At 42.6% G+C, this 25428-nt stretch overlaps 5 protein-coding genes across 6 annotated transcripts; 3 read left to right on the top strand and 2 right to left on the bottom strand.

The window, feature by feature from the left end:
- The first annotated feature begins 4240 nt into the window (after nucleotides 1-4240).
- On the top strand, nucleotides 4241-5848 carry LOC129584310 (uncharacterized). The gene is made up of 2 exons (XM_055476455.1): nucleotides 4241-5144; nucleotides 5522-5848. Exons 1-2 carry the CDS (start codon nucleotides 4454-4456, stop codon nucleotides 5794-5796), a joined length of 966 nt encoding a protein of 321 aa, XP_055332430.1. The 5' UTR covers nucleotides 4241-4453; the 3' UTR covers nucleotides 5797-5848.
- Nucleotides 5849-6132: 284 nt separating this feature from the next.
- Nucleotides 6133-7515, top strand: LOC129584313 (uncharacterized). The gene is made up of 4 exons (XM_055476458.1): nucleotides 6133-6317; nucleotides 6397-6527; nucleotides 6630-6711; nucleotides 6823-7515. The coding sequence occupies exons 1-4, from the start codon at nucleotides 6248-6250 to the stop codon at nucleotides 6975-6977; spliced, it is 438 nt and encodes a 145-aa protein (XP_055332433.1). The 5' UTR covers nucleotides 6133-6247; the 3' UTR covers nucleotides 6978-7515.
- LOC129584312 (uncharacterized) lies at nucleotides 6922-9970 on the bottom strand. The gene is made up of 7 exons (XM_055476457.1): nucleotides 9682-9970; nucleotides 9095-9151; nucleotides 8572-8728; nucleotides 8136-8383; nucleotides 7597-7762; nucleotides 7430-7521; nucleotides 6922-7220 (listed from the first exon to the last, which is right to left on the bottom strand). The coding sequence occupies exons 1-5, from the start codon at nucleotides 9893-9895 to the stop codon at nucleotides 7674-7676; spliced, it is 765 nt and encodes a 254-aa protein (XP_055332432.1). The 5' UTR covers nucleotides 9896-9970; the 3' UTR covers nucleotides 6922-7220; nucleotides 7430-7521; nucleotides 7597-7673.
- A 5438-nt stretch (nucleotides 9971-15408) lies between these two features.
- Nucleotides 15409-18157, top strand: LOC129584311 (ets DNA-binding protein pokkuri-like). Its single transcript, XM_055476456.1, has 5 exons — nucleotides 15409-15667; nucleotides 16121-16252; nucleotides 16595-16693; nucleotides 17130-17664; nucleotides 17821-18157. Exons 1-5 carry the CDS (start codon nucleotides 15535-15537, stop codon nucleotides 17876-17878), a joined length of 957 nt encoding a protein of 318 aa, XP_055332431.1. The 5' UTR covers nucleotides 15409-15534; the 3' UTR covers nucleotides 17879-18157.
- Nucleotides 18158-18258: 101 nt separating this feature from the next.
- On the bottom strand, nucleotides 18259-25108 carry LOC129584305 (sarcalumenin-like). 2 transcript variants are annotated; one of them, XM_055476448.1, is made up of 7 exons: nucleotides 24835-25108; nucleotides 23727-23930; nucleotides 22724-23200; nucleotides 22258-22374; nucleotides 21073-21788; nucleotides 20658-20834; nucleotides 18259-18745 (listed from the first exon to the last, which is right to left on the bottom strand). In XM_055476448.1, exons 1-7 carry the CDS (start codon nucleotides 24908-24910, stop codon nucleotides 18596-18598), a joined length of 1917 nt encoding a protein of 638 aa, XP_055332423.1. In that variant the 5' UTR covers nucleotides 24911-25108; the 3' UTR covers nucleotides 18259-18595. The 2 variants fall into 2 exon arrangements, with proteins under 2 accessions (XP_055332423.1, XP_055332424.1); XM_055476449.1 differs by lacking the exon at nucleotides 23727-23930 and having other exon boundaries at nucleotides 24835-25106.
- Nucleotides 25109-25428: the final 320 nt, after the last annotated feature.

Here is a 25428-nt window from a genome sequence, read left to right as displayed (position 1 = left end):
TCGCTTGGTTCTCCGTCCTTCACAGATCCGTACATTCTGCAGTTTAAGGGCATTCGGCCTCAGTTCTGACAACTGAAGAGCGAGAATTATGTTGAGTCAGTCTGACGTAATTACCGTCATTAGCAGATGATCTGCGTGCTTCAAAAGAACAGTTTCGCATCTCTAAATAATCACAGAAAATACTGGCATTGCGTGCATTCCAGGCAATAAAGGGGACTAAAATAGCAGGATGTGAGTAGTCTTTACAACGGAGATGCAGACAGGCTTTGTCTCAGTCAACAGTTGCGGGGGATTTGACACCGGCATTACTGGCACATAATTTTAAATAATTTCCTAAACGGTTCCTGAGTATTTCTTTGGCTGATGTTACCTGCTGGGTCATGCTTGCAGTTTTCTGTTTGGTCATTGGGATAGGCTTTAGATGACCTCGAACGAAAATTGAACGGAAACCGCATGGTCATTTCCGCAAGTTGACCTTTAAGATACTGTCTCGCTTATTGCGTGGCGCATAACGGTCTGTTGAAAGCAACGACGGCGAAACGTGCTTTAATTTAATTATCCTCTAAGCACTTCGCTCCTTTCCTTCGCTTCGCACGTTCTCTATGACCTGAACGGTGTACGATGAGGATTGTTATAACGTTGCGGTGGACCCTATTTTTTGTGGTCTTTACAGCATTGATCACTCCCCTAATATCTGGTAAGAAATCGTTTCATGGTTTTGCGGATACACACGTATGAATTCTGTTCGTTTTGCAGAGCAGTATAACGACTTCGAAGGCAGAATGCCTGGTAAAAGGTCACCATTGAAATTCATTGAAATTCCCATGCCGCTGGCTATAAAGGCACATAGTCCGCGAGTCCGTTGCTTTAGACATCAACGTCCGCCAGTTCAACTGAAAAGACCAAAGACGAAACACTTCTCCAGGCTTGGGTGGGATGCTGTTCAAAGTTCCTGGTTCACAGGCTGACAAACATATCGCATACATCAATGATGTTCTGATTTCAACAAGCAAATTATTATTGTTAACCTGTACACTGTACTCTTCCGTTTTTTTTAAAATTACAGTACGGTAGATACCCGCTATATGATTCTGTGCCAAAACCACGTTGCTGCATTGTCAGTCTTTTCAGCATGTGTCTACGTAGACAGTAACAGCTCCCAGCAGAGGCATTTCAAACATTTGTCGCTTAACCTTTGTTTTGCTGTATTTTTATGCATTTCGTCCTGGAATAAAGTTTCGAAACAGATTGTTATATAAAACACTGATACAGGGGAATTCAACGGCTGAGGCAAGCACTCCCTGTACTTGCTGACGTCACCAGGCTGGAGTTTTACGTTATGGCTAAACAAGGTGCTTATGTACCGCGTCTGATTTAACCATACGTAGTGCCGTAACTTCCACTCCAGCCGTGGTGACGCCAGCAAGTACAGGGAATGCTTGCCTGCGCCTCTGAAAGACCCTTATATGTACCATACGTGTTTTCATGCAAATAAACTGTGGGGACTTTGGGTAGCGGTTGGTTGTTTTGCAAAGCGTTTCACCAAAAGTGTTTCACAAAAGAGCTCTTCATGCAAACGAGTGGCACCACTAAACTAAGTAAGCGGCAAAACGCTAAGTTACATCGGTGTCAGCTGCAGCACTCACAATCCTTGGACACAGAATTTTCTTCAGTCTGGTAAAGCAAAATCTTTCATAAATTAGTTTTTCAAAAACGAATCAAGACTAATAAAACTGATTCTGGTTAATGGTGTAGTTCTTGACGCCCATCGGGTAGCTTCACCTGTTTCCGTATACGGCTGGCGTGGACTGTAGCTCACGATTAGCGAGAAAAGGGTATTAATAGCTGGACGCCGATAGAGGCATCCCACGCTTCTGCATTCGCACCCCTATCCACAAAATTACTGTATTAGCATAAAATCTCTGTTCTATTCAACATCTGGCCTTTGCGTGCCGACAACATCCGGGATGCAGGCGGTCCACGTCGGCATAAAATCCCCAATCTCAACGTAAAAGTCGGCGACTACTGTTAATTTCGCTCCACTTCCATCCAGAGTTGTCGTTTTGTGCAGTTGTCCGGCTGATTCAGCGTGAGCCGACCCCATAAAGCATCACATTATCAAAGCGAGTACGTAGAGTCTGCTCTCTTACTGAGTTTCTCTTCACATAGGTTGGATAGATTTTCAACAGCGTTTATCATTACCATGTCCGGTAGTTTATGATGGGTCGGTGGATATTCTCCTGCACTATTCTCATGTTATTTCTGACCGTCGGGCTCGCCATTTCCGAATTCAATAACGGTAGGTCAAACTGCACTGTTATTAAGGAATTCTAATTAAAAGATCGCATTAATTAAGACAGTTTTAAGGAATGTGGTTTGGTTAGTATGTGTAAAAGGTCATTGTATGGTTTGGTTAGTATGAAAGGTCAAATTGATTGCTTTGCGAATAACTAAACGAAAAAATTTTAATGCTTTTGTTGTAACCTCTTCGGCGCACAGTAAACGTACTATTTGATTTCAAACAACCAGTTCCAACCATTAAGTACGCATGACTTTGTGCAGACTGTGGAAGCCATGGAGATTTCCTCTGTCGTCTACTGCGCAAAAGGTCACCATTACGATTCGTGGATTTGCCGATGCCGCTGCTGTCACCGCCGTCGGGAGCCCGGATTCGGCTGTCATTTAGCAGTAAGATGCGCCTCCCCATGAGAATCACCGAGAGAAAATCCAAGACACCGTCGCGCTACGGATGGGATGTTGTTCAAGGAGCATGGTTTATCGGCTGATTCACACCTGATAATAGTTTGAAAAGCCCTTTACAAAAGGTTATAAGGCAGACTTTGTATAATGTACATACTGTTTTTCATCTTGCGAGTTCATTGCTTGGCCCCATTTTAATTTGAGTGAGGTTAACTTTCTACTTTGAACTGCCTTCAGAAATTAAGGATAAGAATGGTATGGACGATTTTTACTGCTTGCGCTTAAGTGGAATTGCACTGTTTGCACAAGTAAAACAAGTTTCCAGAAATGTGTGTGGGTCGGTCACTTGATTGCCCTACGTACAACGCAGTGCCTACAGTAGCATCGTAAAATTTTAAATGCGCGAGTACAAAAAAAGAAAATCAATTTGAAATATGTAGTTATGATACGTGTGCGGAATTAAGAAGAAGCGGTGCGTTGCAGCCTGACTTAATTATGTTTTTAGCAGTTTACCTCGTGACCTTAGATTAAAAACTACAGTTTTTTGTGCTACCTGCTTTGGTGATAGGATCATAAATATAACCACACCGATATAAACATTATGAATGTAATAGTGGTTTGTAACTTTGTGTTTAAACCATCACTGTCGTTTGATCGTTTTTGCTGTGATGCTGGGAGAAAGGCCCAACAGTTAACGGCCTCGATCGAAACAAAACCATGAGCAAACCCGGAGAATCGCTCCATTAGCGGAATGGTTTTGCTGCAGGGTTCACACTGTGCTGTATACGCATTATACTAACACTGTACTGCATTACTTTTCAATGTGAACACTTCTTTGAAATGTTTTCAGTGTGAATCTATATTTTGTCAGTATTTTGTAAAAATTAAAATTACGGCCAGTTGTGAATGGCATGGCTAGTCGCGGGCTTACGGAACTTGGCGCCGGTGCATGTTGTTGTTGCTGGTGGAGAACAATAGTTTCTATATCATGTGATCTCTTAATTAGCATGGCCATCACGCCCTGTATGGCTTGAATAGAAACCGCTATTATACACGACTGCGCTGATATTCAAAATAGTCAGTCATTAATCTGAGAAGGCAAAAGCGTTATACAGATACCAAACAATATCAGAATACTGCAGAATCTGATGATGAAGATGTCTTTCAGTGTATTACGCCATTCAGCCACTCCTCCCACGTGTGGTAAGACCGGCTAACGGCAGGGAAGCCGGAGGATATGGATGGTAGATATTTGTCAGCTAATTGTTCTCTGAAGGTGAAGGATGGAACCCTACTGACTGCTCACGAGCTGGATAAAGACGAGCGGTGCATCAGCTGGCATCTCCTGCTTACGTGCACCGCTGATGAATGTAAACCGTTACGGGTTTCCCGTTCATTACCGATTTTTATCAATGGTCACATTACTTAGCAAGAAACATCCCGATAGAGCGAACGCTTCATATACACAGTGAAGTGCCTAATCTCGGGTTCACTCATGGGATTCGTAGATGCTGTAAATGCTCCCAACTATAATGTCTACGGGTGATTTCTGCCAGGAAAAAAGCGCCTTTAATAGCAAATTTATTCGGCGATATGTGTCGTTCTTCTTAAAACAATTTGTGTCTCTTTCTTCAACATGCGCGGACAACTTGTGGGTTAATCCCTAAGGATTTGCAAATGATGGATTTCAGTAAAGCGTTCGATCGATCGAGTTGGGATGATTAAGTGAATCTTTTAGAGAAGCTAGCACAACATGTGGAACAGTTCGGCAACGAACTACAGCGAATCTGCTGCCGGACCGAACCGGCAGTTTACCGCCAACACCAGCCAGTTTGTCGTCCTGGTTATCGCCTTCCTCCTCAACACCGCCGTCCTCTCGGCTATCCTCCTACGGGTGACCTTCCGCACGCCTTTCAACCTCATCCTGGCCAATCTCTTCTTGGCCAATTTATCCTATATCCTCATCCAAGGCGTCTTCTGCTTCCAGAACGCCTTCTTAGAGCGCGCGGCCTGGTACATTCCCAGCAACCGTATGGGGTACGCCTACGCGATCCGTTACGCCGGAATCGTGCAGGTCCTGGCGCATGCCGGGATCAGTATCAACCGCTGTTGGGCGGTCACGTGGCCTTACAGTTATCAGCGGCATTTTCACAGTCGGACATCGGCGGTGTTTTGCGTTGCAGTGTGGATCTTGGGGCATTTAGTAGCGCTCCCGCGGGTTTTTACCGTGCTTAAGTACCGCGGGATGCCAGATATCGGGGAGGATGCGGTACAGACGACGATTGTACGCTTTACCGGGGTGTTTATCGAGATTCTCGTGTTGGTGATGTTCCCGTATATCTGGTATAAGCGTACCCAACTGTTGCGGAGGATATCGGCGGCTGTTAAGGGCATCGATCCGCCGAGTACCATAATGCATTCGGTGCAGCAGCTGCAAATTCAAGGTATTTTGAAATGTGTTAAACAGTTGCCGTAACTGAAAATATTCAGATGTCTATAGTTTGATTATAATAAGTTTTGTTTTAAAATATAGAAACTTTAATGAAATTGAATAAACACTTTCGTTAATTCTACCACCCAGTACATAATAATAATAGTATTTTTAGTTTGCTACGAATTACCGTGCCAAAGAAATTAAAATATTTGTTCAAAAATGGAGCAATATGAAGGCAACATAAGCAAGGCTGATTCACATATAACATCTTTACAACGCAACCTACAGTGACCTCTTTCAAAGTAATCGTATTTGAAACTGCGGAAGCATTAAAATTGTTTGCAAAACAGACATATTTATACCAGTTACATGTGCTTGCTCATCCAGGCTTGAGAACTTCGGAGAGGTCCAGCAGTTTCATTCTGCTCATCCTAACAACACTCAGTTTAACGTTAACCTGGACACCGGGCTTCGTCGCTGAAGCGACCGCCGGATTCCATCCGCTCCTATCTTCCCTGCGCGCCTGGTGTGCGGTAGTCTACGCCTTTCAAGCCGTACTGGACCCCCTGCTCTTCGCCTTTATCGTCTGGGAATCGCAGAAATACGTGAGATCAGCTAGAAACCGTCTCCACCAGATCGGCGGAACTCCGCAGCATTTTTGAAATACAATATAGAGTGTGATAGCATTAAGCAGATGAAACTGCAGCTTAGTACTGCAGCATAACTTTCACGGGGGAAACTGCCGTAAAAACAGGTTTATTTGTGGTGAAATCGGTATGCAGTAGAATATCGATGTGTCGTGTTCGTGTTAGGGTTGCGGCGCTGTTGCCTGCCATGTGCGCATTACAAACGTACGGAAGCAAACTCTTCTCAGCATGTGTGTGTATTGTGATATAAAAATTTATTTGCTTTGCCGCGCAGTTTGCACCGTTAACAACTGAGTTATTCAACTCCATTCTAATAAAAATCCATTAGCATGCAAAATACGTGGTTTATTGCCCAATACCCAAGGCTAATCTTATGGAACAACCGTGCAATATGGCCTGTAGTACCGCCACAATATAAATCACTCTCCTAATAAATTTCCTGGATTTTCGCTAAGCGGAACGCACGATGACGCGGCTATCTTTTGATGTTTTGATAGCAATCTGTTGGATGATCCTTTTAAATAAATCATGTAAAGGTATGTATACATTACGTTCGTGGTAATACTGCAGAGATAAAGAAATCCATGCCTGCTGTACGTGTATCTTGGGAAACAGGATCCGGAATGTACTGCTGGGATTGCGGACGCCTACCCGACTATCCCATCGATAAATACATTCCCTGCCGATTCAATCAGGAGCAGCTGAGCACGCCGGATCAATGCCATCCCAGTGCGCGATATTGTTTGGTACATATACGTCTTTCTTTGTAACGATTAGCAATTTAACCAGTTGATACTGTCTATGCGGGAATTATGCATGCAGTCCTGTAAAGTTAACGGATTTTGTAGACGGCGGATATTTCCCCGCTGGATGAAAGCGCTGAGCCCTACTACATTCAGCAGTGTTCTCGGTCGTGTACTTCCGGTTCAAGTAGGTTGTGTTTACAATTTCGTACATGCGTGTACATACGTACATGTGTATCTATTAACGTTAGTGCGAGTCCGCACAGGCGGATTTTTATGATTTTTTTGTTGCTCATAGGCGTTGACAGGGCACGCAACGTCCGGGTGACAACATTCTGCTGCCAGGATCACGGGTGCAATACCCATTCGGGTTCTTCGCAATCTTTACCCGGAATATTTTTAATTTTTTTGGGAATAGTTTTTATACGGCTTTTCTTTTTCGGCCGACCTTAGAGCACTTCCGGTGCGATATAATTTTTTTAAAAACAGAAACGCTTATAAAGCCTTCTGATTGTCAGTATTATTTTTGTAATTCCATATAAAAGAATAAATGACTGTGCAAAAACGGAAGACAAAGGCAATAAAAAAAACGATAAATTTAATTTCTTGCTTGCTTGCTAAATTTCTTTGAGCGTTTGTTGGATCCATGACAGGTGTTTTGCCACGTTAACGTAGACGAAGTGGTTGTTGTCGCACCTGCAAAGACTTTTGCTCTAAATTTCTTAACAATTAATTATTTTTATTTGGCCGATTTAAATACTGGTCACTGGCCTTTTTTAGAATTATTGCTGTATAATTCAAATGAAGTTTGATTTCTATAAGTGTTTTTGTTGGTTACATATATCCCCATTACCGTCTAAAGCGAAGCGCTAATTTTCCTAAAAACTATTTTAATAAAGTCTTACTGAAATGTTCGGAGTGCCAAAGTTGCGATTCCCAGTTGTACAAAGTTGTCCGTTGTTTTATCATGGACTACTAGCGGACTTCCTACGTATCCCTATTAAAAAAAAGCAAATCGAATTATGTTAATAAATTTGTATAGTGCAAAATGTCGATCAAACTCTTTCATTACATCGCACGGTTTCATCGGCTTTTCCAAATCGGAGCACAATATCTTCTCCGTTATGTTCTCCGCGGGCGCATTGCTGTCTAGATAAATCCCCGACATCCTTTATCGCTTTCCATAATGTGGCCGTTTATTCGTTGGACCGTCACACCGGTGTCGGTCGCGTACGGATCTATTAAAAGATTACTGCTCCTTACTACTGTAATTCGCTCTCTCTTCGTTTCCCGTTTTCTCCTTTAGTAAAGTATCATGCGTTCATACATAAGGCCGGTGTTACTTAACCTAATAAATTTAACACTCCAAAAGTATGTATGTTAAAGTAACTATGCCCACTGTCCTTGTATAAACGGCAATAAAGCACTTCTCTAGAGCATAGTAAAACATTATAGAAAAATACAACTTGCAAATAACTTTTTGATTATTTTGATCGGACGCAGTATATGCAGTATCCGCGGTTCCACTGTATATGAACGCTGACCTTATGCCAGCGCAAGGCCTTATGCCTTTCCTACAACGAAATACGAAATTTTGCATCACTGACGTACCCCATCCCACAAGTGACCCGGCTGTATCAGGGCACAGCACTTGCTCGCGCGATTCCGGGAGATGGACGAACTCGGTGGCCGCCACCGGTTGGGATAACTGCAGGATGGCAATATCGTCGCCGGCGATTTTGAAGTGCTGCCCCGGAAAAATCTTCTCCACCGGGACGTAGGGCAGGCCGAAGCCGCTGATCTTGTCCACCGCCAGCGCTACACCGTGATTCGCTGCTGGACGCATCGTTCCTTGGTTTCTAAAGTATGCAGCTGGAATATGTTTTATCCGCAGCAGTGTACATAATGTTACGTGTTTGCTTTTATACATTAATCCATTGTAAGTTAGTTAATACTTGGTAAGAGTGCGTAAGTAAAGATCACGTTTTTCGAAATCCTTATATTCTTATAGTACTACCGTATTGATGTCGTAGGTGCTTAGACTTACGGGTCATTGGTGACGCAAGTCCGTGTAGTTAGCACCGCCCGTGCGTTCAGTAATGTACCGGTACAGTACTGACTGTCCATCTCCCCGTTGTCCCCGGCCGGATCCTGTGCCCGAATGTGCACCAGCCATGGGAAATTGTCACTGACAGATTCGATATCTGTATGTATAATAGTGCAACGAAATTAATGCTTACAGAAAAACTTTGTGTATGCTGTAACGAATTTTTACTAGAATACAACAATAAGGAAGGCATATGTACAATATATAGAATATACACAATATACTGATGTACAATAAAGTTGTGCAATGTACAGTTATGTACTATGTACAATACCCAATGTACAATAATATTATACAGTTTTTGGTAAATATGAAATCACACTCAGTTATGGACATCTGAGTTTCACCTGCATGAATAGCTTTGACAAACAGTAAACTGGAAAAAGAACTCTTATAAAAGTATATCATTATGAAATTAGGATGATGAGCTGTATAATTCTGCAGCATCGCGGCAAAACTGTACCTGCATCGATTGGTCCATAACGTTTGCATAATTTGTTGTCCTTTACAGCTACATCATCTGCAAAGAAAAAAAACATAATTGTTTCCACTTCTCAGACACACGTGGACACCTGTTCTTCCTTTGATCCTGTGTGCGGAACCAATTACGTTCTAATTATTCTACAAATATGTGCAAGGTTTAGCCCGTTTAGCATAATCCAGCTTCAGCAATGTGGGTGATCGATAAGAACAATAATTTTGATTTTAGCCGCACCCCGGTTCCGAATACCCTACATTATCATTGCCCCCGGCTGGGTAATTTACACTGTCCCGGGAACCACAAATTTATATACGGGGAAAAAGCAAGTCAACTTCGTTTCCATGTACTGCTGCCGTCAGCCGCCTGGAGTGTGACGTTACGGCAATGCATACGGTTAAATCTGGCGCGGTACATAAGTACCATGTACAGCCACAACGTCAAAAACACCAGCCGGCTAACATCAGAAGTACAAGGGACTGGTTCGGCTAGACTTGTTTCCCCCTATATAAGGTAGCATTTAATTATGTACTTTCGGTATTTGTGGTAATTGGATGTGTTACGATACTGACCTGCATCGATGCACAAATTAGTTTTCAGCGATAAATTTTTCAGACCAACATCTGGATTCAAATAACGCAATTGCGAAAACGTCAGCGGAGGATTATCTTTAGCGATGGCTTCGATTGTGTCGCCATCCTTGGTCAAATAAAATTTTCTACATCCTACACAATAATCACAATAAGCAATCAGCAGCAAAATTATTAAACTTCCTTTACCGAACATTTTGAATGTGCTACAGACACAGTAGAATCTGTTAGCTACTGACTCGTGTCAGCTATTATGCCGGCTTTGCGATGTTTTTTTCTAGCAACTTTTTCCATATTCCTTCAGGTAAAACCGTTACAGCAGAAGCAGCATTTTGATATAATCATGGCTTAAGGTCAATATCAAGCGGTATCGCTTATTGTACGTGATTAGCAGATCAGCTGCTGATTCTTCGCTTTAACAAGAGGCTGTTCTTGGTGCATCATTACAGCATCAGCTAACAACTACATAACAAAATATTGTGCTCTTTCGGCATTGTGTAATTCAGCGCCGGTGGATGTTTACGGCCGATAACGGCGTGTACAGTTACACCATGTGCGCCGGAATGGAGTCAGCGAGACATTGAGCGTGGTGGCAAAGAGCACCGGATCAACGACACACTGCAGCGTATAGAACACCACCAGCCATTCACGGATTTTGCTCATATTTAAATTTTTGTAGTAGGGAAAGAGGATCTCCAGGATAAATGTCGGCGTCCAGTTCAAGAAGATACTCAACGTTAGACAGGCTAATAACAGGAACCGGCGCGGTCTTTTGGGATTTGTCGGATCTGTAAAATTAAAAAAAATAAAACTGAAATAAAATACATAATAATAAAACTAAAATATGTAATTTGCATTTTCCATGGGAAGCGTCTCGTAAAATTAGGACAACGATTAATATGAAAGTTTTGACACACTATCGGCGGGAGAAAAAAGCTGATATATCCCATAAAGCTGGCTTCCGGTTTTCCAGTTTCGTGGATCAATGTCAGATTACTGGTACAGTAAAACCTCTCGTTACATACACTTCTTTATTAAATACACTTCTCTATAACATTCAACATGTACTACAGGTTCTTGTTACTGCCTTAATGTTGCATTTATAAAATACATGTACTGTGACGCCCCCCACCCCAAATTATATCAGCGCCCCTGGGGGCAGTTTCCCTTTATAAAATACACCCCGGTATAAAATACGAAACGGATGGAACTGTGCCTGTATTTTATAGAGAGGTTTTAATGTATCGTATAATTCTAATATTTTGCCCAATCATAGGGGCGCTGTTATAGGACGCATAAGGTTATTCGAAAACAAGCTATTCAAAAACAGGTGTGCCCGTAAGCGTATGTATGTACGAGTAATTATGCAAGCGTTATTATGGTAAAAAGTCGCCACACCTCGCTACCCGATAATCAGAATCCCGAATATAAGGTAAACAACGTAATTGCCCCCTTGCTGCAAGGATCTCAGGATAATTTAAACACGGTAACTTCCTCCTGGTTGGTCACCCTGCGAGATCAATAATCGTAGCTGATCGGTTAATAATTACTATATAATACGCATTTCTTCGTAAGTATCAAGTTATTCTCAGAGAAACATTAGCTGCTGGCGAGGGCTCGCTGAAAGTAGAGTACGATTCCAAACAATGGCGCAAAATACCACTTGTGATACACTTGTTTGAATTATAAACAGACAATATTCCAATAAATAATGACAAGCAAACGTACCGGTTAATGGCGCACCGGATTCCGGCGGTGATCCTTGCTGCTCTGACCGCCGGCGACTATTGGCATCCATGGAGCGTACCTCCATCGGATAGGCCTGCGTGCGCTTGCGCTGCTTCTTCCGTGTAAACCAAATATACGGGAAACTCCCGATAATATACACCACCACGGTCAGCGGAATAAACCGAATCACTGTTGTCCACGTGTAGTTCACCTGCAGCACGGTACTGGGAATGGCGATGATATGGGCGAAAACCCAGATCCCGGCGCAAATACACACCGACGTCTTCTGCGTGTAACAGCGCCGATAGTGGTATGGCCAGGTGACGGCCCAGAAGCGGTTGGCGCTGACCACGGCGTGGGAGAAGACCTCCACGGAGGCGGTGTAGCGAATGATGTAGGCGTAGATTAAGTATGATTTAACGCCCAGCCACTGTAGCCCGCCGCCTTTGGTCATGGCGTAGCTGTAGGGGCTCTCCAGGATGAGGAAGCAGAGGTTGGAGAAGAGCAGGTTGACGACCACGGTGTTGAAGGGGGTGCGGTGGGTGTGGCGGAGGAAGTGGACCAGGGCCAGGGCGTTTAGGGCCGCGGCGACGATGACCAGGACGAAGTGGATGATGAGGAGACAGGGTTCCGCATCGGATACGGGAGGAGTAGTTTGGTTGGAGGAGTTCCCGGCGAGGTGGACACTCGCATTTTCCATGCAGGCGTCCGTAGCAGTCGAATCTGTCAGTTCTCACGAATCAGGAACGTGGGAACAAAGCTACTAACTATTCGGGCGCTTGCATTTGTTGGCACGCTTGAGCTTACATTGGGTCTGAGCGGATCAAAAGGGCAGTTCTTACAGATGTGACAATCCGAATACAATGTGACAATCCGAATCCGAATACGAATAATAATGTAGATTTGCCGGTTATTGGGTAAGCCGGTGCTAATAGCACATAAATACGTGGTTCATCCGTGCAGTCGACTATCAGACGCGACCGGTCAAGCGATATTCAAAAGGATCACAGAAATTCCAAGCGAATCATGCAATTTCAAAAGATGTCTTGACCTTTGAGATCCTATTTCAGATTCAATCAGGGACACAAAAACCTCCTGCTAAAATGCCGGTACGGTGAATTCTGTTTTGCAGCGGAAATTTGTCGTCTGCTTAAAGATACCACCGATAAAAGATTACCGGCAAACGACGCAAGCTTTAAAAATAACACCGTTTTTTGTAAAGCCCAGCATTTGACCAAGAGCTTCTTGATATTCAAGGTAACCACATTTTTTACAGTGACACTAGCATATTGTAAGCTAAACACCGTAGGTGAAATGTCAGGCAATCGGTTTGCGCATCCATCATCAAGATGCGCTCCGTCACACCATCATAATATAGGCATCTCAGGGGATGCTGTTCCGGTTGAGCGGCGACCTCCGTGCCGGCGATAATGACTACCTCAACCCGCTATCCATGCGCAATTAAGCGACATGTCGGACGACGTGATTACGGTACTTTTCCCCGTGAACGACATAATTGGTGACCTTAAGGTGTTTGCTATTGCCAGAGGTAGCGTCTTAACAAGAATTTTTCACCGGATGCTAATTCAGGGACATAAGACCGAGTGTTACAGGAAAGCTTAACGGGAAAACGGGATTGTCTGTAAAATGGCTGGGTACCGCGTAACTTATCAGTGGATTTTTCTTGTGTGGATTTAAGAGAACGGAACTTCGCGGTATAATGTAAAGGCCCGGAACAAGTGTCACGCACGATATCGCACAACCGGGACGTTCGAGAACTGTCGTGCGTAAAATCAGACAAAACATTGTTGCGTCAAGCCAATGACAGGATTTTCTTCAAAGATGTTTATGCCATGTTTAATGCTTCAGTGTTTGCGTGATATGTAATTACGGATACCGGTATGACCGTGCACAATTTTTCAGTAGTTCCATAATTCCATTATTTAGCACTGTATTGCCGGTTCTCAGTTATTTGCAAGGTAATCTGCAATTTGCTTGAAATTAAATGATGCCGCCCTTCAGTTATAAAAATGTATTAAACTTGTAAAATTTTGTACGTAGTAATACGTGTTGCAGTATGGTATACCTCATCTACACAAGGTGTTTCACCAACATCGATCACGCGTTTTACAATATTTGCTAAGGAAACAATTTCTTGAAAATTACTTTGTTGTGTTTTTTTTGCGAATTCTAGATTTTTCCTTAAATTCTTAATTGTAGTTTTTTAAACCATTGCAGAATTAATGTTTAAATTTAATTAATATTTTTAAATGAATTTAAAATTTAAAAAGATTAAATATTAATAAAATACAATTTTTGGATTTTAATAATTCAAATTAACATTTTTTGGATTAGATTTACAATACGTTGTTTGGGACATTCACCGGAAGCATCTCACAATACATAAGTGCAGCACTGCCGCACTATACGTTGCCTGTGAGCCGGTCGAGCCGGAAGTAGTTGCCACCATCAATAAACACCGCATACACACCAGCCGAGCGGTGTCAGCAGTTAGCACAGCGGCGGAATGTTGCGATTGTTGTCTTAAGGAAGAGGAATCTGCCGACGCCGGTCGTTTGTCCAGGAAACACTAGTGTGCTGCAACGGCTCAGCGGAAGTAGGGAATTATCGCTGTTATCATGTACAAGAATATACTGGCCATACGCCGAATACGCCTTCTAAATACAGATACCTTGCTGAAATGTGAAAGTGTCTACATTTGATACACATCCGGCACCCGTACGCCTAATAAAATTCACATGTATCTGTCAGCACCTGCGGTATATTACCATGAACGATACCGACAAGGTCACCTTGAATGATCTGTAACACTTGCAGTTAATCGGAGATTTTATAAACTTCCCAATTAGAAAAAGATGGATATTGGTTAACAGATAAATACACGTATTGTGAACACAATTAACTGCAACCATGCTGTCCGGCTTTCAGTAAATCATAATAATTAACGAAATGTACCGCTTCTGCCATTACTTGACTACTTAGTGTCTAAACAGCTAAAATAAAAGTAAATAATACTACTCTAATAAATATCCAGGTATTATTTAACAGCTGAAAGGTAAATGCCTGCAGCACCTCGCAATATCAGTAAATCTTTCTTCAAATGTTTCTAGTAGTGATGGCTTTTTTGTGTTGTTTACTTTAACTGATTGCACCGGAATTACATATAATAAGGTTGAGCATGCACAATCTTGCTAAATAGACATTTTGGCGATTAGTGTGTATATTCGGCCTCTTTATATCCATGCCGTAATTTAGGTCTACGGTAATTCGGCTAAATCGGTCCAGAACACCTACTCTGCACGCATTAACTTTAACCAGCCGAACACATAAATGCTCTTTTCTCTAAAGCTCGATACATTATTATTTTTTGAATAACTGATTAGTTTTCTGATTTAAGTATCTTTTGTGGACGAAATGGTTAAATAATTATCCTTCCATAATTGCACTGCAACCAGAAAAAGTGAGTATAATTTTTCCTGTTCGACATGCATCGCGTTTTTTTAAATACTTCGAAGGCTTGACGAGTACTTCCGCTTGATTGCGTGGAAAGCTATACTTTTCTTGCACCAGTTATTTATAAAATTTCTCGATCATGTCAGTTGTTTATTCTGTTTCTATCATAACGGCAGAAGAGTCATCCATTACAAGGCGGAAGTGATGGCACAGGTGGCTACAAGTGGCGACGCTGGGTATATGCCGCGCGCTGACCAATACGTATACCGCTATATTGGACCAAACACGCGTATGGCCTAATGAACTTGACTATGCTGACATCAGCTGCGTGGATTATTTGGATAACAGTGAACTTGAATTCCGCTAAAGCGTCTAACACTGTCCACGGCATAATGATCAGCGCGCTGCGGACGAAAACAGCCCATTCAGCGTAAATCCCCTACCGCTGGCTATAAAAGCGATTTCCGGCCACAGCCAATTCTTCTTCCTACATGCAGTTAGCGAAGGAAATGTGCGCTTCGTTATCACAATATTCACACCGGCAATTTATTGCAGTCGACGAGGAAAAATATTTTGTTTGTTTGATGCTTAAATGATTGTTTAATCGCGTTTACGCTGCACGATATAGACAAAATGGTGTTTACTGAAAATCCATTTATTTTTGGGGACAACAACGGGATTACCTGGGTGCCGGCTTCACGGTTTCCCTTTACTATTCCGGCCGATCTTGATAGGCGATTACAAAATGGAATTAACGTTAAATACGGTATGCACACAAAAAGCGGCTGTTCTGCTACTTGCAACTTAAGAAAAAAAGTGTACAATTTTCTGAAGTACTTGGATGATTGTGGATTTTATAGTTTTCGAAACATCTGATTTTAATGCTAGATTTTGAAATTTGTATGCATTTTCCCCCGCTTTGAAAATCTGTTATTATTAAGCCTGCAGTTTGTTAGTATTTTGCTAGTAGTTGTTCTGTGTTTACGTATTGCGGTATTTAAAAAGACTGAAAAAATTGATATTTTACAGTAAAATTATTAGGCAGGAATCAAACACATCAGATTCGATATCATTTTAACAAAATTAATCGTTTAATTTAAGTAGAGTGATTGTATTTGTTCAAGAAAGTACTTTGTAGTTGTGATCTCACAGACGTTGCACGTTTTATTGCCTGTGATGTACAGGTACATGCGCAATTTTAAGCAGTGCAACGTTGCAGATATGGAATTCAACCGGTATCCTAGCCGTAATCCGGCCTTCTGGAGCCGCGAAGATGTGCAACGCTGGATAACGTCCTGCATACGGGAATATGGATTAACCGATGTTAATCCCGACAATTTTGCTCTAAGCGGTATGTACACTAGATAGTTTTTTCGTTACCTGATTACTGTATTAATTGTTATCCATCGAGCCAATCTCTACCTAACGTAAATGGAAAAATAATACTATGTGTGTTATAACCTATGCTATTAAAGTCATTTAATGTGGTAAAACCTTATTAACTTTTTTTTCCTTTGTTCAACCTTACCGGCAATAAAATATCGGCGTGTGCTTCATCCTTGTCAGATATTTAAACGAACGTTGCAAACTAAGCGCTGCCGAAACCGTGTTTTTTCAAATGCATTTTTTTGGGAATTTTTCGTGATTACATTTGAGTTTAGATTACAGATGTACAAGCTTAAACCTTTTGCAGGTAAAGCTCTGTGCATTTTAACCCGATCTGACTTTCTCACTCGCTGTCCGTCCGCCGGTGATGTGCTCTACAACACGCTGATTGCGTATGCTTCATCAGGTAACAACGGAACACAGAAGTTTACGTGTACGCAAAAACTTTTTTGGCATTCAAACCAAAAGTTAACGTGCTCGGCTTTTCCTGTGCAATAAAGCAGCCGACGCGGAAATTAATTACGTAATTAATTACCGGATGAAATTATAATATATTGCCGTATTACCATACCTTTATTCCAAATTATTGTTAATAATTTTCGAAATTTGTACGCTTTTGCTTCAGCATGATGTTGTACATTGAGAAGATACATTGCTGTGGAAGATACACACTGTCTATCTGTACCGGAAATGAATAACGTGCAATAAGTATAATAATCCAGTTTTCAGATTATGCGGGTCTTACTGTGCACTGTACACATATCCATATATTTTTTTAAATTAAAACTTCATTAAGAATGTGTATATTGTTTTAGGATTGTAACGCTTTTTTTCCGCGGCAGGTTCTTTCAGTCCCGCCCACATTCCCTCGACCCCACCGTCCAGCCCCCACGATCTCCAGCCCTCTCCGACCTTCTTCACCAATAAATTCCCACACTTCCGCTATCTCTCGCTGGATGCCGCTCTGTCCTCCGACACCGACTCAACCAGCTCCGGCTCGCGGCCCTCCACCCCGACCTCCAGCCCGGCCGGATCCATGTTCCAGTCGGCCTTCCCCAGCGCCCATCCGCTGCACGTCAGCACGGCCGCCGCACCGGAGCGGGTACGCGGCCAGGGACCGGCCGGGGAGTGCCGGTTGCTGTGGGAGTTTATCTACGTTCTGCTGGAGGACCCGGTGGGGCGGTACGAAAAGGTCATCCGCTGGAAGGACCGCGGCGCGCTGATCTTCCATATCGTGGATCCCGGCAGTCTGGCTGTGCTGTGGGGGGTGCAGAAGAAGCACGCGGCGATGAATTTCGAGAAGCTGGCGCGAGCGCTGCGGTACTATTACCGCATGGATATTCTCCGCAAGGAACCCGGCGAAAGGCACTGCTACAGGTATAGACAGGTTCATCGGTTTTCTTATGGCATTGGCTAATACAGTAAATGATTGCGAATCTTAAAAGATATTTATGTTGATAAATATTACCGTGAACAGTTTGGTTATTTGTACTATTGTATAATCGGGCTTTAATACATTTTAATTTTCCTTAGGTTCACGAAGTGCCTCGCCGAATTACGTCATTGCCGTTTCGCCAATAAGGAAAAGTAAATGGCATTTTTTTTCTTTGTTTGGCATGGATTTTACGTGTTCGCTATCTCTGCTACTGTGTAATTCCTATCTGTGAAGTGATCTCATAATTATGCAAAGCTGCCATTAGATTAGTCCGTAATCATACTTTTACTACGTAGACGCGTTTGTTTTGTCTTTAATGTTTTCACTCGCTTGCGTTTCTCTTATACAGTTTATGAAGAAACACAAAAAATTGACATCACGAGTATACTGATACCGTTTAAATATCAATAACGATATTTTAATATTTTAGTTGGAGTGCACTCGAATAATATTACAAGCAACCAAATAGCAGATCTGGATATATGTACTGTACTACTGTATGTATACTTTTATTTTAGCAGAAACAGTACACTGTACATGTGGCACGCTAGAATTTTATTGCCGACGATTGCATTGCATTAGTACCTTATCTGGCTTATCATAAGAAATAACTACGGGGAAAAACTAACACGATCAACAAATTAAATGCTCAACGTACTGCAACCGACACGTACTACGCTTATCGTATCCGCACAAAGGACAGACGCGTGCGACACAGAAAATAAAAATCACAAAAGATTTTGGTGAACAAAAATAGGGAGACAATACGGACGCGCATCACCCGGCATCGTGACACCGGGCGACGATGGTGATGCCGGGTGTTTAGCTGTTGACAGCGCGTCCTTTTTAACGAATTTTTCCATTGACGGATTTTTAGTGAGCTTTCTTCTTTTTCTTTTCCGGAACGTACTTTTTCTCTTCCAGCACACATTCAATGGCTTCCGACAGGCACAAAGGCAGGCGCTGCTGGAATTTCTCCAGCAGTTCCGGCAGATCAAAGTGGATGGCATAGTTCAGTTTGTCCTGCAGCAAACATTACGTATAATTACTCGCAAATTGCAGGGTAATTTTTACGTTTTTAATAGCAAAGTTAACACATACGAGAATTTTTTTATGCGTACACAGCTGTTCAGTGTTTGTGTTTATATGTTAAAGTGTTTGTGTTTTTTGTTTATGTGTGTTTTGTGTGGGTCTGTGATTATGTTTTGTTTGTTTATGTTCTGCTCATGGTAATTTATATGATCGGTAATTCATAGAACGTTTCCAACCACTTCTAGTTGTGCAGTGCTTTTGTAGTGTAGCGGCAGCGTACTCGAGCTATACTTTTCGTCAGTTAAGAATATGGCGCATTGCCCCACTTCGTTCTATTTTGATTGGTGTAGAATATCTACAAACAATTTTTTCGCAATTTTGATGTATTACTTTGTCTTTGAAACTCTACTGTACCATCATTCGACCAACTTTTCTGTCGTTTCTGGCGCAAATCTTGTCCATGCGTGCAGCATGTATAATCGCTTTCTTACTCGTTAGTACTTAAAAATCCAAATTGCACAGTAAATAGGACAAGAAGCATTATAGAAGATTTTAAGAAATTAATTAGAAATACAGGGGTGCCGCGCCAAGTTCGGACAGTTGCACAAATTAAATTAAAAAATATTTCTGTACTTGGTTTTACTTTTTATTTTGCACTATATTAGTGCAACTTTTTATTGCGGATCCGAATATGCTGAAATTTGAAATGCAAGATGGGGTAATAAGCAGCCAACCGGTTAAGAGGAAGATGGGGTAGGGGTCATATCCAGAGGGATTATAACTGACCTTCCAGAAAATTCCTCAAGTGACATTTTTTTATGGACATTTTTTTAAACTGTTGAGTATCCTTAAAGGTATGTAGTACGGGTCAGCAAAAACTTTCTCGTGATTGGTGCTCGAGGTGACCCAGACAGAAGGAGCACCTCCCATAGACTTGTATGTTAAACAGTGCTTCCGGAAGAATGTGGTTGCCTAGCGCGCAGAGACACATAACTTCGAGATGATGTTTTCGAAGAATAAGACATGCATTAAAGTAGAGGATTTTTGTATTCTACTTGTTATCTACGAAGCATGCAGTAAGATAGAGCTGGCAGAACGATCGAAGAAAAAACCGACAAAGCAGTGGCCAAATAAATTTTGCGTTAGTGCGAAAATGTGTTGAAGCGGGATGCCGCGGGCCTTTTGAGCAATAACAAGAGCTTAAAGTGTTGCTCAGTGGTTGGCCAACAAGTTTGTGTTGCATGCTTGACACATCCGACCTACTCTGATTCCTGTGCGAGCTCTCAAAGGGCACCGTCCACCATTCTGACAGTGTCTCCAGTAATATTGCAGAGGTCACGCCGCCATCATTGAAATAGAATGGAGTCAGACGAATTTAGCAAGGGCTTTGAATGGCAAATAGCCCAGCGTAAACCTTTTTGGGTTGTAGCTTCAGTAGAATTTCTTACGAAATTTTAAACGGGAGGGAGACATGGACGGTCCTTGGGTCGAACCGCATTTTTATTCAGGTCTGCTTCATTTTAAATCTCGCTGTAAAACAAGCCACGCCCTCGGCCTTGCGATCCATAGTGAAAAAGGTGCATAACACATATGCTAATAATAAAAAAATTAAATAACTAGTAATTTGTTGGTGGGTGACCCATAGTGATTTTTAAGAGAAGCTGTCCGAACTTGGCGCGGCACCCCTGTATATAATTAAGAAATTAATTTGGTCACCTGGTGCAGAAATTTCCTGAGAAGGCGGTGTCAGCGACCGATGACCAAATTATTGCGTATTATTTTTTATTTTAACGTATTGCGTTTACGTGTGTTGTTTGCTGTACCGGGTATAAGTGAAATAAGATGGATAGCGGTTAAAGTCAGTCTTATAGCACGTGTTCATAACATAAAAGCACCAACGTACCGCGGGACACCCTTTGAGGAAAGAGCACGATGCCGCCAGGGTTTTGAAGGTACTCAGTTTGTTGATGCCGAAAAATTCCTTATATTCTTCCGGATCCGGCAGATCATCAGCACTGGCGTTGGTCTTGCGCAGAACCGATTCATAAATGGCGAATTTGCTAGGAAATCCCATCAGATCCTGAATAGCGATACAATGTTACAAATTATTGCCGGGTAAGTTGATTGACGTTTTTTCGTTTCGGCAGATGTTTGTTTGGGCAATTTTGCTGCTGCAGCAATACTGCTTAATAAATTTTATTTTATTAGTTATTTGTTGTGACATATTTTATGAGGATTATGTTAACTACTGCAGTAAAAAAACAAACCTTTACCTAATTAAAATAGTCGCATAATCAAGTAAGAGGAACAAAACGTACATTTTCCAGTGCCTTGTTGCTTCCGAAGAAGGACTTCTTCTGCGTATAGGTCTCGACGTATTTATCCACGAGATGCGCATGATTCCGCACATCCACCGCCCGCTCGAACACCGTATTCAGCCGGTTCTTGAACCTTTGATCCAGAATCTTATTGAGATCATGCAAGAAGTGCTTCTCCTGCTTAATGTACACCGCGCCGGTATCTGCATCCAGCTCCTTCTCAAAACTGGTCAAATAGACCTTGGGTGCTTCGTTCACGTCGAAATGCGGGGCAAAGCTCCACACTAACCGGCGCAACGCCCGGATGCTGTCATCCAAGTTGGATTTATGCCCGCTTTCCACCAGGACAAACAGCAGATCCTCCTGATCCTTCAGCTCTTTAAAGACCGCCTCCAGAGTGGGGCCGACATCCAGTCGGTCCGGCTCCACCACCAGGATGACGGCGTCCGCGCGGGCTACGAACCACTGGTGCACCTTGCCCATGGGAAACTCCCGGTCCAGTTTGCTGTTCTCGATGAGATCCGGGGTCTCCACAATGGAGATGCGCTCCAGGATGGAGTGTGGCGCCTCCACAGCTTTGAGGTGGGAGGCCAGGGCTTTGCCGAAACGCTGAAGCGACTCGAAGGTCTCGTTGCGGAGTACCTGGATACCCTCCAGGGTGCGCGGTTTGGCCGCGTACGAGTGGATAACAAAGTCGGTGTTCTCCAGTTCCTCTTCTGCAAAAGCTGTGCGTTAGGAAAATCACTGGCGCGCAATGCGAAAAAGCCGTTCTACTTTGTAGTTTGTACTATAAGTTGTTATACTTTTACTTCAAGAAATATCGTAGTGCAATGGCAGTTTGGGGCTCAATATGACGAAATATCGCACTTTGTTTGAATTGATAACGGATAGTAAACAGTACTGTAATTAGTCCGTAAAACTCGCCTATTATCAACTTTTTGCACCACGAAAGGTCACGGTTAGCGCGCGCTGGCCCAAGTAACTTTTGCATCATTGATATCTAATATTTAATAATTAAACTTAGTTTACAGACTCTGATGGAAGGTGGTGGAAATAAAAAAATTCCTTAAAATGGACTGGTAGTAAAATTCCGTTTTGCTTCGAAATCTAAAGGCCAGTGCTACAAAAATTTTGCAGCTATACTGTAAAGGAATTAATTAATTTTGCATTATAAATGCGGTGTACCATCGTCGTCATCATCGGCCGTTTCCTCCTTTCCAAGCAATATCGGCAGAATCGATGATTTTCCACGCTTGTACGGCTCCATTAGCAGCACCAACGGCTTGGCAAAAATTTCAGCTTCTAAAAGTTAAAAAAAGTTAAACCTATTTGGCAGCAGGGTATAATCTGACGTATAAATTTCGTACAATAATTTTTTGCTTGGGTTAATAATGATTTCAGAGTTTTCGAAAGCTTATTGCCTTATGGCTTAGATGCTGAAACTGATTCTTTGTGCATGAATCTAAAATAATTCTGTTATCTCACGTAAATTCGCGTTCCACAATTTTTTACAGACTTAAGGAACGTCTTCTGTAACGTCTGGATCATTGCGACGCTTCCATGTACATTTATGCGGTACATCTACTATAGTATAAAATAAACCTAAAACGGGAGAACACATAAATCTGCTGCCCTGATTTTAAAAACTCACCGCCGAAGGTGGAACGCGACAGCTGCTCATACTTATACAGCTTCTCAATGGGCGCAATCTGGTTATCCACAATCTGGTGCAGGCGCTCCAGGGCGATGTTCGTCAGCAGCTCCTTACGCCGGCGCACCTCCGTGTTGTCTTCATTCAAGTGGAAGATCTCGCCGACATCGTAGTCTCGTTCCGGCACGGCTTCGTCCTCTTCATCCTCATCGTCACCTTTATCGCCGTTGTCCTCGTCACCGTCGTCGTCGTCCTTCACCTGGGTCTTGTCGTCATCGTCGTCGTCATCATCCTTATCCTTCTTCGCAGCCGGCTTCTTCGCGTCCTTGTCATCGTCATCGTCGTCCTCCGCCGGAGCGGCAGCCGCCGGTTTCTTACCGTGCCGAACGGGATGAGGTGGTGGTTCCGGTTCGTCGTCTTTCTCGTCGACTTCCGCGGGCGGTTCGGGTTCAGGTTCGGGCTCGGGCTTTTTCCATTCTAAAAATAATACACGATTGTTAACTTAGAGGTGTGAGCCGAATCGGCAAAAAATTACTTCGGAGAACGGTACAATTTATCAATCTTTAACACAGAGCAACACTTTCTTATGTTTGTCGTTTTGTGACACTACACTACCATATCTTGACACCATTCCGTTGTGCATGCAAAGCTGAAAGCCTACTCACCTAACCAATCCTGTAGAGCATGCAGTGAAAAACTATTGTATAATACAACAAAATTAATATTACGAATATCAATTCGAGAAGCATGGTAATTTTCTAGGAATGATGCTGCGCGCATATGAACAGTTTTATACCAAACTTTGTATGCGATATATATGAATTTTTTGATTTTTAACTGCAATTCAGTCGATGCGGCGTGCACGAGCAAACACTGCTTCGCCTGCGTCACCCCGTGTACAGAATTTTGGAACGGGCGATGGCTGCGTGCACAAATCTTTACTGTAGGCACTTTATAGAAGACAACAGTTAATAGCATAGCAGTAGTGGAAAAAAACAATTACCTTCTAGTAGGTTGTCAACAATTATTCTCACTGCGCCGTATAGTTTTGTGAACTCTTCCCCAGTTTTGTCGGTAAGTAACGTATCCAGTGGTTTGGTTAGTTTACGAACTTCTCGATACCGGCTTGACCTCCTCAATAGTTTGGAAGCAGCTGGTTCCTGGTTCTCTGCGTCGCTGGGGTCATCGTTGGAGGTCTCATCCAGAGCTTGTTTTAAAAAGCCATGATAAATCGAAAAAGCTTCTCGACTTTTGTAGTTTTTATTGTAAAATATAGTTCCTTAAAATAGTTTATGATTTTCGTAGAAACTGAAATGGGCGATTTTCGAAACAAGTATACAGCCATAGGCCCATAACCCGTGCCGGCTTTTCATGCGCACGCAAACGACCGCGTTCCCGAACTCCGAGCGCGCAGGCAGACCGGCCTCTCTGAATCTTGGGAGAATACCTGTGCACGCAGCCATGAATGGAGCAGCGCTTCCAAAAGTTAGTCAAAGTTATTTCGCTATATATTAGTCAAAGGCTGAGCCAGAGCCGCTCCGATATTAATTTTTCGTTACCGCTGCGATACCGCATAAAGATACAATATTTGCCCTATCCGATATGACGCTGACTAGTCTGATACACTCCGCTTTTGGTTAATATTCTCAATACGATACTGTACTGATTAAACCCCGGATGTTCCCATAAAAAATTGAAAAAATTATGGGGTTTTTTCAGACACCCGTACTGATTCCTGAAGCGGCATTTCCAAAAACTATAGTACCGAAAATTTATATGTATCTAATTCCTGAAAATCGAATTCCAGAATTTAACTACTTTATGGAAATCGTAAAATAAAGCGAGTCCTGTTGGGTGAAAATGGTGCGTTCCGACTGACGCCTTTTCGTTTAAAAAGTAAGTCCGAAACTGGTAAAGCTGTAATTTGTTTGCGCTTACGAAAACCGATGAAAACATTAAAACTAACGTAGTTTTTGGGTTTAATGATGGCTGCGGACACCTTTGCGGAGCAGCTCACGTTCCAACCAATAAATCAACGATAAATAATTTTGAAATAATATTTTTTAAAAAATAAAATTCGTCACTTTTCAACGGGTGTTTCATGCACTTACGTTTTCTTGCTTCAATATCACAAATAAATCCGACAAGCAGCACGCCCAGGATTAGCAGGCAAAGCTTGGGAATCATTTTGATGGAGATAATAATCACCACGGAGGGCGAATATGGCGCGGCCCGTAACGCTGCAGCAAACTTCCGGCAATTAAGCTGACAATTAAGGAAACGGCACGGCTCTCGCCCTACTGCGCCTTCCGCTCGCACACTCAACCAGGAGCCACTCTCTGCACCGCTACCACCACCACTGCCGTCGCGGAGACTTCACGAGTAAGAAGATTACATATTTGTCATTTTGCCAGCCCGCCGACATGACGTTACATGCAGCGCGCGCTCTTCCCCGCTTCCGGTCTATTTTTACACCAGGCGAAACATAAGTCGTTTAATCGCCTCCATAGTCTGCCGCATCTTGCCCGGCAATGTGATGATTATGGATATTTTTGGAAAACGCAGCAGATTGCATACTATACGTGTACGGCGCATATATACCGTTCGTCTTATAGTGATTAACAGCAGTATTGCACGCTCTGGCCGATGGTTTTCATGTCAGAGCGACAAATGCAGGCATATTTCATATCGCTGTCTCGCTTCCG

The sequence above is a fragment of the Paramacrobiotus metropolitanus genome, unplaced genomic scaffold (genome assembly GCF_019649055.1).
Source record: "Paramacrobiotus metropolitanus isolate TYO unplaced genomic scaffold, Prichtersi_v1.0 Parri_scaffold0000013, whole genome shotgun sequence".
Taxonomy (NCBI): Eukaryota; Metazoa; Tardigrada; class Eutardigrada; order Parachela; family Macrobiotidae; genus Paramacrobiotus; species Paramacrobiotus metropolitanus.
The sequence above is the reverse complement of the archived record's forward strand: the minus strand, read 5'-3'. Positions and strand labels throughout refer to the sequence as shown.